The sequence below is a fragment of the Clytia hemisphaerica genome, unplaced genomic scaffold (assembly GCF_902728285.1).
Source record: "Clytia hemisphaerica strain Z4C2 unplaced genomic scaffold, Clytia hemisphaerica genome assembly, whole genome shotgun sequence".
Taxonomy (NCBI): Eukaryota; Metazoa; Cnidaria; class Hydrozoa; order Leptothecata; family Clytiidae; genus Clytia; species Clytia hemisphaerica.
Genome location: NW_027103900.1, coordinates 1,297,111 through 1,308,416, shown reverse-complemented (window position 1 = coordinate 1,308,416; position 11,306 = coordinate 1,297,111). Strand labels below are relative to the sequence as shown.

Below are 11,306 nucleotides of genomic sequence, written 5' to 3'. Positions count from 1 at the left end.
GCAGTACTTGATTCCATTATCTTTATAATTTGTATATGACCGAATATATTTAAAGCAATCTTAATGTTATATCCGAAAAGGTACACACCGCTGTTTTGAAGGTTGAAAGAACGTAACCTGGACATCATAGACGCAAGAGGGACGATTTTTGCTACTAAAAATGAGCTTGAATTCAAACACAGACTCAGACTACTTCCAAGAAACATAATTGTTCAAGTCGTTGTTCTTGAAAACATTTCTTCGTCCAATCGTGTCGAAGAAAATGTTGGCTTTAGAAAAAACTGAAGAATCCACCTTCTTTGAAGATTTTCCTAAAAGATGAGAGGCGAAATATCGATAAACGATAAAGAACTGAGAACTGACGAACGTGCAAACCACACTGGGCTGAACTTCAGTATTTTTCAATCATTCGTAGCCCCAATTGTAAAAGTGATAGAAAAGTCCAATTAACAAAAGCCTCGTTTTGATGAAAAACCTGTCCCCAGGTCCCAAAAATCAAAATCCTCAAAAATTGAATAACAAACTAGATGCTGAATGGACCTAGCTGATGATGAAAGTTAGATAGCAATGTGAGGAGAAAAATGAAAAAAATCAGTAAGAAAATACAGCGTTTAGCGAAAACGCATAACGCAATAAATTCATCATTGATTGTTGACGGGGGGGGGGGGGTTGAAGGGAAAAAATAAATATAAAGTTCTGGTCGCAAAAATCAGTTTTATTGACAATTGAATCATGCTTGATGGTGAGCATTATTATCAATAATGTTTTTGTGTGAAAAATATAGAAACATAAGGAAAAAATCCAATAAAAATCTGCAAAAACAACGATTTCCGGCATTTTCAACAGGAAAATTTTTTTTCTCAAAAATCGAACTCGGCCATGTTTTGAGCATTGCGAATACGCATCTTTCTGCAAAAGATCAGAAAAAAACTTATGATAAAATCTCGAGAAAATGCCAAAAAAACAGTTTTTCCGGCATATTTCCGCTATTTTCGGCCGGAAAATTTTTTTTTCGAAAATCGGGCTCCGTTACATTTTGGCCATTGCTATTTTGCATCTTTGTGCCAAAAATCAGAAAAAACTAATGAGCCAATCTCGAGAAAAGCTGGTAACAGACGAACGGGCAGACGGACGGACGAACAGACAACAGTTAATTTATAGGACCTCCACCGGGGTACCCGGAGGTAGGTCCAAAAAACACCCTCAGATATTCACCCAATGAACTAGTAGGCCAAATTTCAGCCGAAACCCAATCATTTTTGTAGTCTGAAGCCTACCCCCAAAGTTTCAGCCTCGTATTAGAGCTAAAACTCATGACCACGCTCTTAAAAATGAAATTTTTGTAAAAATGAAAGGAACACCCCCAGATATTCGCCCAAGGAACAAGTGTGCTAAATTTCAGCCATACCCGACCATTTTCGAAGTCCCATTGTTTACTCCCCTGTGAATTTTTGGGTCTTAAATTGGCAGTCAATAGATTGAAGTCGAGCTGGAACAGTATCACGCGTGAAAAGTGAGAAATTAGGTAAGTTTAGGAAAAAAGTTTATCGGCGGGAAGGACAGAAAGCTTGTTAATCAGCCTCCTAAAACCGACCCTCAGAGACAATTTCCGAAAAGCTTCATAACTTCAGATTTTTTACTTTTCATGGTTTTTGTAGTGAGACCCAAAAGGGAAAAAATACCGATCCCTTAGATAGACTAGTTTTACTCATTGTTTTATTTTTGTAATCCCAGCGACTTCAGACAGTCAAAAAGCGTTCGCAAATACCCATCACCTATTTTTGCCTAAGTTACTCCCCCGGAAATCTTATGTGTCAGCGGAGAAAATAAAAACAGGAAAGCCTCAAAAAAGCTTCACATTTAAACATTTTACACGAAAAAAGATGGTGTACTTACTTTTTTCTTTTGATTAAGTGCTTGCAATTGTGTAATTCTGGGATTAGCTTGACCATTTCCTGAAGTGTTTTGTACTCCGCAAAATCAAAGTCAATGCCAGGTTGATTAATCAAATATTCAAATAATTCGGGCTGTTTTGCGAAAAATGATATGTTAATTGCAGATCCACTTTGATCATTTGTGACAATTCTGATATTCAAAAGGTTTGGATAAAACTTTAGTAAGATAGGTATTGACGGGTGTATTCCCTCTCGATTAGATGTTATAGCTTTCGTCCAATGTTCTTTCATTTCATTTTCAGTGAGCTCATTAGAATACCTAAAAGAAAAGAATATGATTTAGGTTACCTGAGTTCAAGTTTATGATTATGGCGTGATTTGCCTACGTCCTGGAAAACAATAGACCTTATCGGAGTTTTTGATTTTTCTAAAACAGCGATGCATTTTGGATTTCCTCAATAGGATTCCCTCGGATTTTCTAAGAGATTTCTATTGTAATACTCCCGAAACAATCCCACAATACATCGCTTTTTTAGAAAAATCTCCGATAAGATCTATTGTTGTGTGGTTATATAGAGGTTTTCCCGGCTTTGCCAAAAGCTATACAACTTTAAAGAAATCCAACATTCGAAGATAAACATTCGAATTCCACGAAGTGATCGCAAATCGAATATGTGTTTCCACGACGGCGGAAGTTATGTAAGCTGACACATAACGTTGTTTCAACGTTTAAATAACGTTCACAATGTCATATAACGTCATATGAACGTTGAAACAACGTTGTGTGCCAGCTGGAATAGGAATATTTTAATCTTTTTGTCAGTTTGAATATTGAGTCTATTATGAAATTCGTTGTATTTTTGTCCATCCGACATAAAAATTCACCACGTCCATTAACATGGTTTCAGCCCCCCCTTAAAATAAGGGGTGATTTAAAATTTAGAGAAAAACACAAGGGGCAAAAATTTTAAAAACTGAGAAATAAGGGGGGACTTGGTCTCAAGGGTCAAATGGAAGCCCTTGCTACATGAGGGGGGGGAGTAATCTTGTTCCTTTCTGTTCCAACAGCTGATATTTCTTCGTCATTTTTTTCATTTTTACCTCATTCTAAATTAATTTTGGACAGGGCAATGGACAATCTGTCTTTACTGATTTGGAAATTATAGTCAAAAATCAGAAATATCAAAAAAAAAAAGATACCTTGTCAAAACAAATACCAGACATTTATTACTTTTGGACCAGATCGAGTTGTTGATTAAATCACTAACGTTCGGTTTAATTTCGGGATGTTGATTGATCGTTGTCACAAGCTCCAAGATATTGTCAGATTTGATAAATCTTACCAAGTTCTCTGTTAGTTTTTCTGGTGGAAATTTATAATGATATAATTAGAGCCTGCAGACTTTGAGTAAACTAAAGTTTTTACTCTCAACTTGGTTCGTTGTAAATTTGAATTATTGTAGCCTTCAGTATGTCAGCCTTTAAAAGCATGCTTGGCGGATATTACGATAGACTTAGTTAATTGGACAATCCACAAAAAAAAGTTTTTCCCGGTTCAAAAAATACCCTGATATTTCATCCCAATCGGAGGTAATCTAATTTTTACTCAAAAATTACTCAATGAAAACGGTATAATTTATATTTCACATGTTTTACTGCCAGGGACAATTTTTTATTTGTTTTTTTTTAATCGAGTGGGGGGGGGCTTCACCGGGGTCGTGATACGGTAGTATATCAAGCGAAAAATAACATTAAATATATTGAAGAATGAAAAAGGTTTGCTATGCTTTCTTGAAGCAAATTAATGTTTTTACCTTGAGTCGCGAGATCACTATGGAAACTGAAAAATAAAACAAAGAGCATTTGAGTAAAATCTTTCCCGAAAAATTTACGAAATTTAACAAAACAATGACTGAATTTGGCGTGGGCTGGACTAATTTGAAGAAAAATTATGTTTCTCGCTTTTTTTAGATGTTACAGCAAAAAAAAGGTACGGAATGTGCTGGGCAGGGTAACTCTTCCACTTCCCATGTCCAATATGGTGTCACAAAAACAAAAAATCAGAAAACAGTCTCTTCAGGGTCATTCAGGGTCTCGGGTAGAATCTTTTTCTCGAACGTCAGTAGTAAACGAAAGTCTATTGGCAAAGTTACTACTCAGTTATTACTTTTCGACAGGTAGACTTGTGGGTTGACCATCCATCTCTTTTGCTTCTTGAAGCCTGAAACAAGAATTAGAAGCTACATTATTAGTCATTTGCGTTTTACACACAAAGGTAATTCGAAAGTAGGGTCCGTGGGTATCTCTGGAATGGTAGAAGGGTATGGGTTCGAGGGAGCTTATCTCGTGGGTGATTTATTAGCCTACATTTAAACAAAATTTGTTGTTGATTGAGACTTTTTTTTTTTTTTGAAAATCGGGTTTTTTTTTGGACCCACGGGTTTTTTTTTGGTTTTTTTTTGGACCCACGGGTTTTTTTTTTCCAGGTTTTTTTTTTGGACCCACGGGTTTTTTTTTTTTTTCAACGTTGAAATTGCATTGTTTTCTTGCTTAAATTTCTCAACTTTCTCAATGATTGGCTGAAGAAAAGCTTCATTTGCTTAGGAAATACCGAGATAAAGACTTCTCTTATTCAAGAAGAAATGTTTGTTTCCTGAAGCACAGCTGGTTTCCTTGGCACTTAAAAGCCCAGATTTGTTTTGAAATCGTTATTACAAGGAAAATAGTCTCTATTCAATTATTTTTTTTACTTTCTTGAACCTTAAAGAATATCATTTAAAGCACCTCTTACTATTTGCTTACACGCATAACGAAAGAAATAACAATATTCTTCCCCTTCGGTGCCACGTGGTAGCCGTGGTACAATTGCGAGAATAAATTTTTTCTTCTTCTTTATCATAAAAAAAGAATATTATCTTTAATGTGCTAAAAAACCCACTACTGTAGGCTCAGATCTAAATCTTGCTCTGAAATTTCTCTTATTCTCGAGTCTCGTTTGTTTTGCTAAATAGTGAACCAGGTGAAACACAAACCTGACCCCTCACAAAACTCAAACTTTCAATTCTCTTATATTTCATATAGTGCCGACTCTCAATGGCATAAAAATCAATCGGTGAGTCGACTATTTTTCGATACTCTTGCACTAGAAAACTAGTGAAATAGTTCTTACGTTTGGATTTGTTTCAGCTTAGGTGGTAAATCTTCAATTTCTTTTTCGAAATTCTCAATATCATCGTCATAATCCTTGATAGTAGTGGGTAGTTGAGCAATTTTCCGTTCCAGTTCCCAAATCCTTGATTTCATCTTCCTGCACTCGTTGCCTTTGAGAAGTTCCACCATTTTGCCTTCTTTGCACTCTTTGCAATGGCTCAAAAGATCTTCCCTTCGGAACTGTGGAGCAAAATAGAAGTGTTAATCTATAAGCCTATTACGCTGTTTAGCATCAACTAACGGATTCGTACTCCTTAAACTATTTGCATTAATTTTGTAGAGGTCTGCGATTCACACTATCCATCCATGTTCTTTTTCCTATTTAAACCAAATTTAAAAATGTAATATCCCACAATATTTGTATCTCATTTCTGCTCTCCTAAGGGTTGTAAAATACGATTTATTTCTGATTAAGCAGTGAATATTGGCAGCTCCAATTCTCAATTATCGAAAATCTTTACCAAATCTTCATTTATAGATTATTTTCAGCCTGTAAAATCTCGAAAAATGTTTAGAGTTCTTTTAACTGACAGTCCTCTTTCGCAAACAAAATATAATTTTACCTTTGGGGCACTAGAATAGTATTTATGCATAACATATCCACATTTCACCAATTCTTTCGGACATCGATCACGATGCGCTCCCATCTTGAAAACGTAAAATGATTTGAAATTTAATAACAGGTTCACCTGATGTAGGTGGTTTGTATTTCAGGAAGCTAATGACCGTATGATTATTAGTACCTTGTTAGAGCTGTATTTTCCGATGAATAGATAATTTAAAGGGTACCCAACTCAACTGCATTCCTGTACCCTTTTATGCCAAAGCATCCAGGGAGGATGAGTTTGGGTACTTAATCACAAATATAAAAAGGTGCTTGGTATGCGCGGACGCTGACGGTCGGCGAAGACTATGAAAAATAAAAAAGACCTCTAGATTTGTAGGAAATGTTTCGAAATTTTCTCTTTACTGTAAAGATCACTTTTTTTCCAACTTTGTCTCTCAAAGACAGTGGTAAAAGCAGTTTTTTTCTGTGAGACGGAAAATTTCTTAATAGAGATATTTAGGTATACAGTGACACCCGCAGGCCACGGTTGGGGCGAAGGGCCCGAAAATTTTCAGATTTTTTACCCCCTAGATTGCTCCTCCCCCCCCTCAGAATGCTCTTAAAATGCCTAACATACAGCGAAAATAATAATATCTATCTAAAAAAGGTTGAAAAATAAAAATATATGAACGTCATACTATTGTACATACATAACCAAACTGTAAAATCAGCCATAAACACAGTTTTAATACAAGATTTCTTTTTGATGGAATTATTCTAGAGAATAAAATCACTATTTCTTGCTAAATAACCATTGCTAACTGAGACGGAATACTTTGACAAAAATTTCTGTGAGACAAAAATCCGTCTTAGACGGAAGAACTTTGATCACTGCAAAGACTAATGCAAAAATTTTGTCTCCCTCTAAGGAATCCTGTCCACACATACCCAACATTGACCTTAGTACACGCGAGCCTTTTGTTTGTAAGAGAAAAAATAACTGAGTTTGTATGATTCGTGACCCCTACATGTAATAATAAAAACATCAATAGTAAGATCTTTTGAACCTCATCCTCGGGAACTTGAACATAACATCCATCGTTGGGACATTCAATCTTACACGAGTGACCCTGAAAAGAGAGAAAACAAATTGCTCTTTTGATAATTTTGATAATATTTATCGATGGGTATTGAAAATTTGAAAATGTGTAGTAAATGGGAATGATGACATCTTTCGTAAAAATTTTGGCATCATTGGTAACCTCAGCGTCACCTGATGACGTCTTTAGTATTCGAAAATGCCGAAAGTTTGACCCCCTCGATCTTTCTTTCAGTTTTTTTCTTCTTTTGCTCAAATCTTGTGAGAACCCTACTTAACATATGTTTTTAGTGGGCTGGGTCAATATTTGCAATCTGCTGGTATTGTGTATTTTACAGGCCAGTGCATTTGGTGCCCATTAAAAATCGCATATGGGCCACCCCTAGTCTGCAAGTTACCTATATGCATCCCGAGATTTTACGTTTGACTTCGTTTCGAGAGGTTCTTCTCTCATCATCAGGCTATCATCAAGATATTTTTTGACCACGGTTTTTCATTAAAAAGAAAGGTATTTCGTGGGAGGACGATGTGATTAGTAAGAAGAATGTCAAATGAAACATACATCTTTAGTTTCATATTTTTTGCCACATTCGGTACAAGTTGCAAATCGATGTTGACAATTCTTTTTGTGTTTTTTGAGTTGTCCCCGATTCAAGACTTTGTAACATCCTTGAAAAGGACAACTAGCCGATGTGAAATCACATTTAAGCTTGTGCTCCTGAAAGTAAATAAATTGAATTGATTTATCTGTACTGCAGAGTCAAGCAGGATCAACGCTCACTAATGGAGGTGCCTTACTTGATGTATTCTTATCATCGAAGCCTCATGCTTGGTGATTATTTAGTAAGAGGCGTTAGCTAGCGACGAAATTGGTTGGCTACTTTGTGCATTGGTGTAAGGGAACGTTTCCTTTTTACGATATGATGAACATACAAGACGTCAATTTTGTAAGCAAAAATTGTAGAGAAACCATTTTGTTTAAATACTGACCTGAAATTGTACGATATGTCCTGTCCAAGAGCACCCATATTTTGAGAAATGACATTTAACCATCAATGAAGTTGTGATGACTTTATCGGTGACTGCACTTCGACGAATCTAAAAGTGAGAATAGCCAAAATACTAGAAAGTGGGAGGATATAAAAAAGTTAGCTATTACATTATCTGATGCAACCCCAATTACTTTAATGGGATAAACTTTTGCGGGGGATTAAATTTTGCGGATTTCGCAGATTTGAGTGTCATCCGCGGAAATCCGCGATATTTAAGTGCCAATGGAAATTTGGAAGGGCCTCATCCGCGAAATCAAGTACCTGCCAAAAATTTTAAATCTTTCTTCGATCCGCAAAAATTTCAAATTTCTATCGTCATTTTTTCGTCCTGCAAATCAGAATACCCTGCTTTGAAGAAAATCTCTTAGTTATTTTTTCGAATTTTAGCACACTACCATATATCACGAACATTTTCAGAGAAGTTCTGTTTGCTACCCCGGTTTTGCAAAATTTGGAATCACTTTAGAAAAATTAAATTTAATCCTGATCTGCAAAATTAGGTGAAAAATCAGGGAAGTCCTCATCCCCAAAATTAAGTCCCCACGAAATTCAATCCCTGCGAAAGTTTATCCCATTAAAGTATTTGATTTCGAAAAAAGGGGTCATAGTTAATGTTTTAATGCTCTTGAAAGACAGATGAGCATTTTCTTTTAAATTTAATTGAGCTTTTCCTTTACCAGGTAGATATAAACTATAAATTATAACCAACCTGCTCGATAGAATAACTTTGATGACAATCGGGACATTCATAAAAATCAGTCTGTTCATCCAAAGACTCGCCAGCCCTAAAATAACAGGAAATAATTTTATTGGCCTAAAACCACTCAAATCATTTTGGCCTTTAATCATTTTATCCTCTAAAGTACATTGGGAAAGCCTTTGATGTCAGAGGTTTTTAGTTTTATCATTTTTGAATCATTATAGATATTGGAACCTTATTGGTATTAAATTTTGCGGGTTACAAAATTTTGCGGGTACTTAATTTAGTTGATTTTTTAGGTAAAATTTGGCGAAATTTATACCATTTAAATTTTTCAAAAATACAAAATTGCTATAACGCAAAAAAATTTCAAAATAGGCTGAAAATCGAAAATACTTAGTTACTATTTTGTCACTAGCTTTGTTACTATATTTTTGGTATTTTACACCCAATAGTTGTTTTTTGAGCGAAATCAGTCATTTTCTTGCTTATTCCCACTTTTTGAGAATGCCCAATTTACAGTAGTGAATCACAAAATTTAATACACGCGAAACAAGTTTCCTTGAAAAAATTTCACGCATTGCGAAATTTTATAACCCATGAAATTTAATACCAATAAGGTATTAGTTTTTTACAACTCTTAGAGATTTTTTTGTTATGCTTGCACATTACTAGTATTACACATTGCCTTATTGCCCAGATGGCAGACTGCACAAGAGGCTGATTTTGAGTTTCAGATTTTTCTTACTTCGATTTTGGATCCATGTGCCATTCCCACAGACAAGCTTGACAAAACATATGTGTGCATGGTAGTTCAGTTGCTTCTCGTAAAAGTAATTTGCAAATGTTACAACGAAATTCACTGACATCTTGTCCAGAAAGCTTGAAGCTGTAACCTTTCGTTTCCATATTTGCTGCGCTTTTAAGTTTTTTGAATTGACTTTTTATTAATACATTTTCTTATTTGTTGCTGGAAAAAAAATATCTTAGATGAATCAAGCAAACCTTTACACATTTTTTCTTTATATATAAGCAAACGAGTTGCTAAGGGTCCAGCCCTGAGAATGGTTGAAAAATTAAGTTTTTCAGCCAGAAACAGCTATTTTGTCCACTTTTTGCACTTTTTGAACGGCTAGTTCAAAACGCAGGTCACAGGTCGCAGGTCACAGGTCAGTGATGACAGGTTGACTCTAATCAATGTCATTGCAGAGGAAAATGTTTGGAAAACACAAAGAATTATCAAAAACATAATTCTCAAGCAATTTCATCCATATAAAACCATTTCAAACATCAAAATTTAACCATGTGCTTTTATCGATCTTTCGCAGTTTGCGCCGTGCATAACGCAGACCAGAAAATTTAAAACCATATTATACGTATAACAGGTATATTACATATTGTAATGTTTGTAATGTTATATGATGGTTACATATAATAAAACTCATCGCTCTAAAACTACCTTCTCAGAGAACTCACGAGCTTCTCATTGGTGTAATTTTATATCCAGCCATATTGTTATCGTCACATTTGGTATGCTAAATATTTTTGGTGTTTTTCTCTTGTAAGACATGATATTTTGTGATTCTGTCAACATTTTTGTCAAAAATTGTCATTAAGTCATTAAAATAACAATTGAATGTTAATCATAATGATTAATTAGTTTTATCCTTCTAAAACCACTCTCTTAGGGACCTCACAAGCTTCTGATTGGTGCCGTTTTATATCCATTCACACTATCAACATCACATTCTGTATTATAAATATTTTTTGTGTTTTTGTCTTGTTAGGCATCATATTTTATGATTTTGTCATTATTTTTGTAAGTAAGTGTCACTAAGGTTGTTATTTTATTCAATTGTCATTTTATAATATCTGAATAACATGTATTACTTTTTTGTAATTTAATGCGTTATGTATTGATGTTATGTTATGTATATGTTATGATCTTATTGTCTTTTTTCCGGTCTGCACTTTGTTGACCTGTGACCTGTTGACCTGTGACCTGTGACCTGTGTTTCGAACTAGCCGCTTTTTGAAGCTCAATATATTGTGTCTTGTTAACAAAATCGGTTAGACATTGGGTTTGTAAACCAAGATTGCTTGCACAAGGTGAGGTATTTCACCGGTACAGGCAAAATTCAGAAAAATACTTAGAAAACAGTTTAAAGACACTTGAGAAAGTTAGAAAATCAGGATACTGTAGAAGTATTAGCAACTCCAGTAGATTTTTCAAATTTTAATTTTTTTTTCAAAACCTATCCTATCTTGTAGAGCTTTGAAAAAGAAAGAAAATGAGGGGTCATAAGCCTCCAGAGGATAAGTGGTTGTAAAGATATTCAAATTTTAGTGTAAAAAATTTGACTAAAAATGTCAAAAAAAAGGTTAAGAAAATAGCTTGGAAAAATTCGAAAAATGTGTCAAAAAAGAAAAAGAAAAATTATCAAGTCATGCTTCTTCAATTTTGCATATCTCTTTTTCTAGTGTAGCTAGAGACCTGAAATTTAGAGGGAGAATTCTTTGATGGTGTTAGAATATTATTATAAAAAAAAATATTTGTAAAATATTCAGTATATTTATCAAAATAACGAAAGATATATACTTTTTTGAAAAAAGAAGACATTGCATTGTTTTATTTTTGTTTTTGAAGAAAAGTAGCTTGGAAAAGGTTGAAATGAGTCAAAAAAGGTGGTAGGACCCATTTTCAAGGGGCCTCTGGAAATGGAGGAACAAAAACTTATGAGTAAAGAATAAGTTTTTCTGAAAGGAGAAACCCCAAATGAAAAGAAAATCCATTTCGGCAGAA

At 34.6% G+C, this 11,306-nt stretch overlaps 1 protein-coding gene across 1 annotated transcript; it reads right to left on the bottom strand.

Annotated features, from left to right (window-relative positions):
• Positions 1 to 188: 188 nt before the first annotated feature.
• Positions 189 to 9,486, bottom strand: LOC136808852 (TNF receptor-associated factor 6-like). The gene is made up of 12 exons (XM_067065413.1): positions 9,252 to 9,486; positions 8,513 to 8,588; positions 7,742 to 7,849; positions 7,314 to 7,469; positions 6,720 to 6,782; positions 5,669 to 5,752; positions 5,065 to 5,285; positions 4,063 to 4,116; positions 3,710 to 3,735; positions 3,096 to 3,258; positions 1,897 to 2,214; positions 189 to 311 (listed from the first exon to the last, which is right to left on the bottom strand). Exons 1-12 carry the CDS (start codon positions 9,410 to 9,412, stop codon positions 272 to 274), a joined length of 1,470 nt encoding a protein of 489 aa, XP_066921514.1. The 5' UTR covers positions 9,413 to 9,486; the 3' UTR covers positions 189 to 271.
• Between the last annotated feature and the right edge of the window lie 1,820 nt (positions 9,487 to 11,306).

Excerpts from the sequence above, each read along its gene's own strand:
- LOC136808852 (XM_067065413.1), bottom strand. The coding sequence starts at position 9,412 with ATGGAAACGAAAGGTTACAGCTTCAAGCTTTCTGGACAAGATGTCAGT. Across the intron at positions 7,850-8,512 it reads AAAGTTATTCTATCGAGCAG|ATTCGTCGAAGTGCAGTCAC; the intron begins GTTGGTTATAAT and ends TCTCACTTTTAG. Across the intron at positions 2,215-3,095 it reads CTGGTATTTGTTTTGACAAG|GTATTCTAATGAGCTCACTG; the intron begins GTATCTTTTTTT and ends CTTTTCTTTTAG.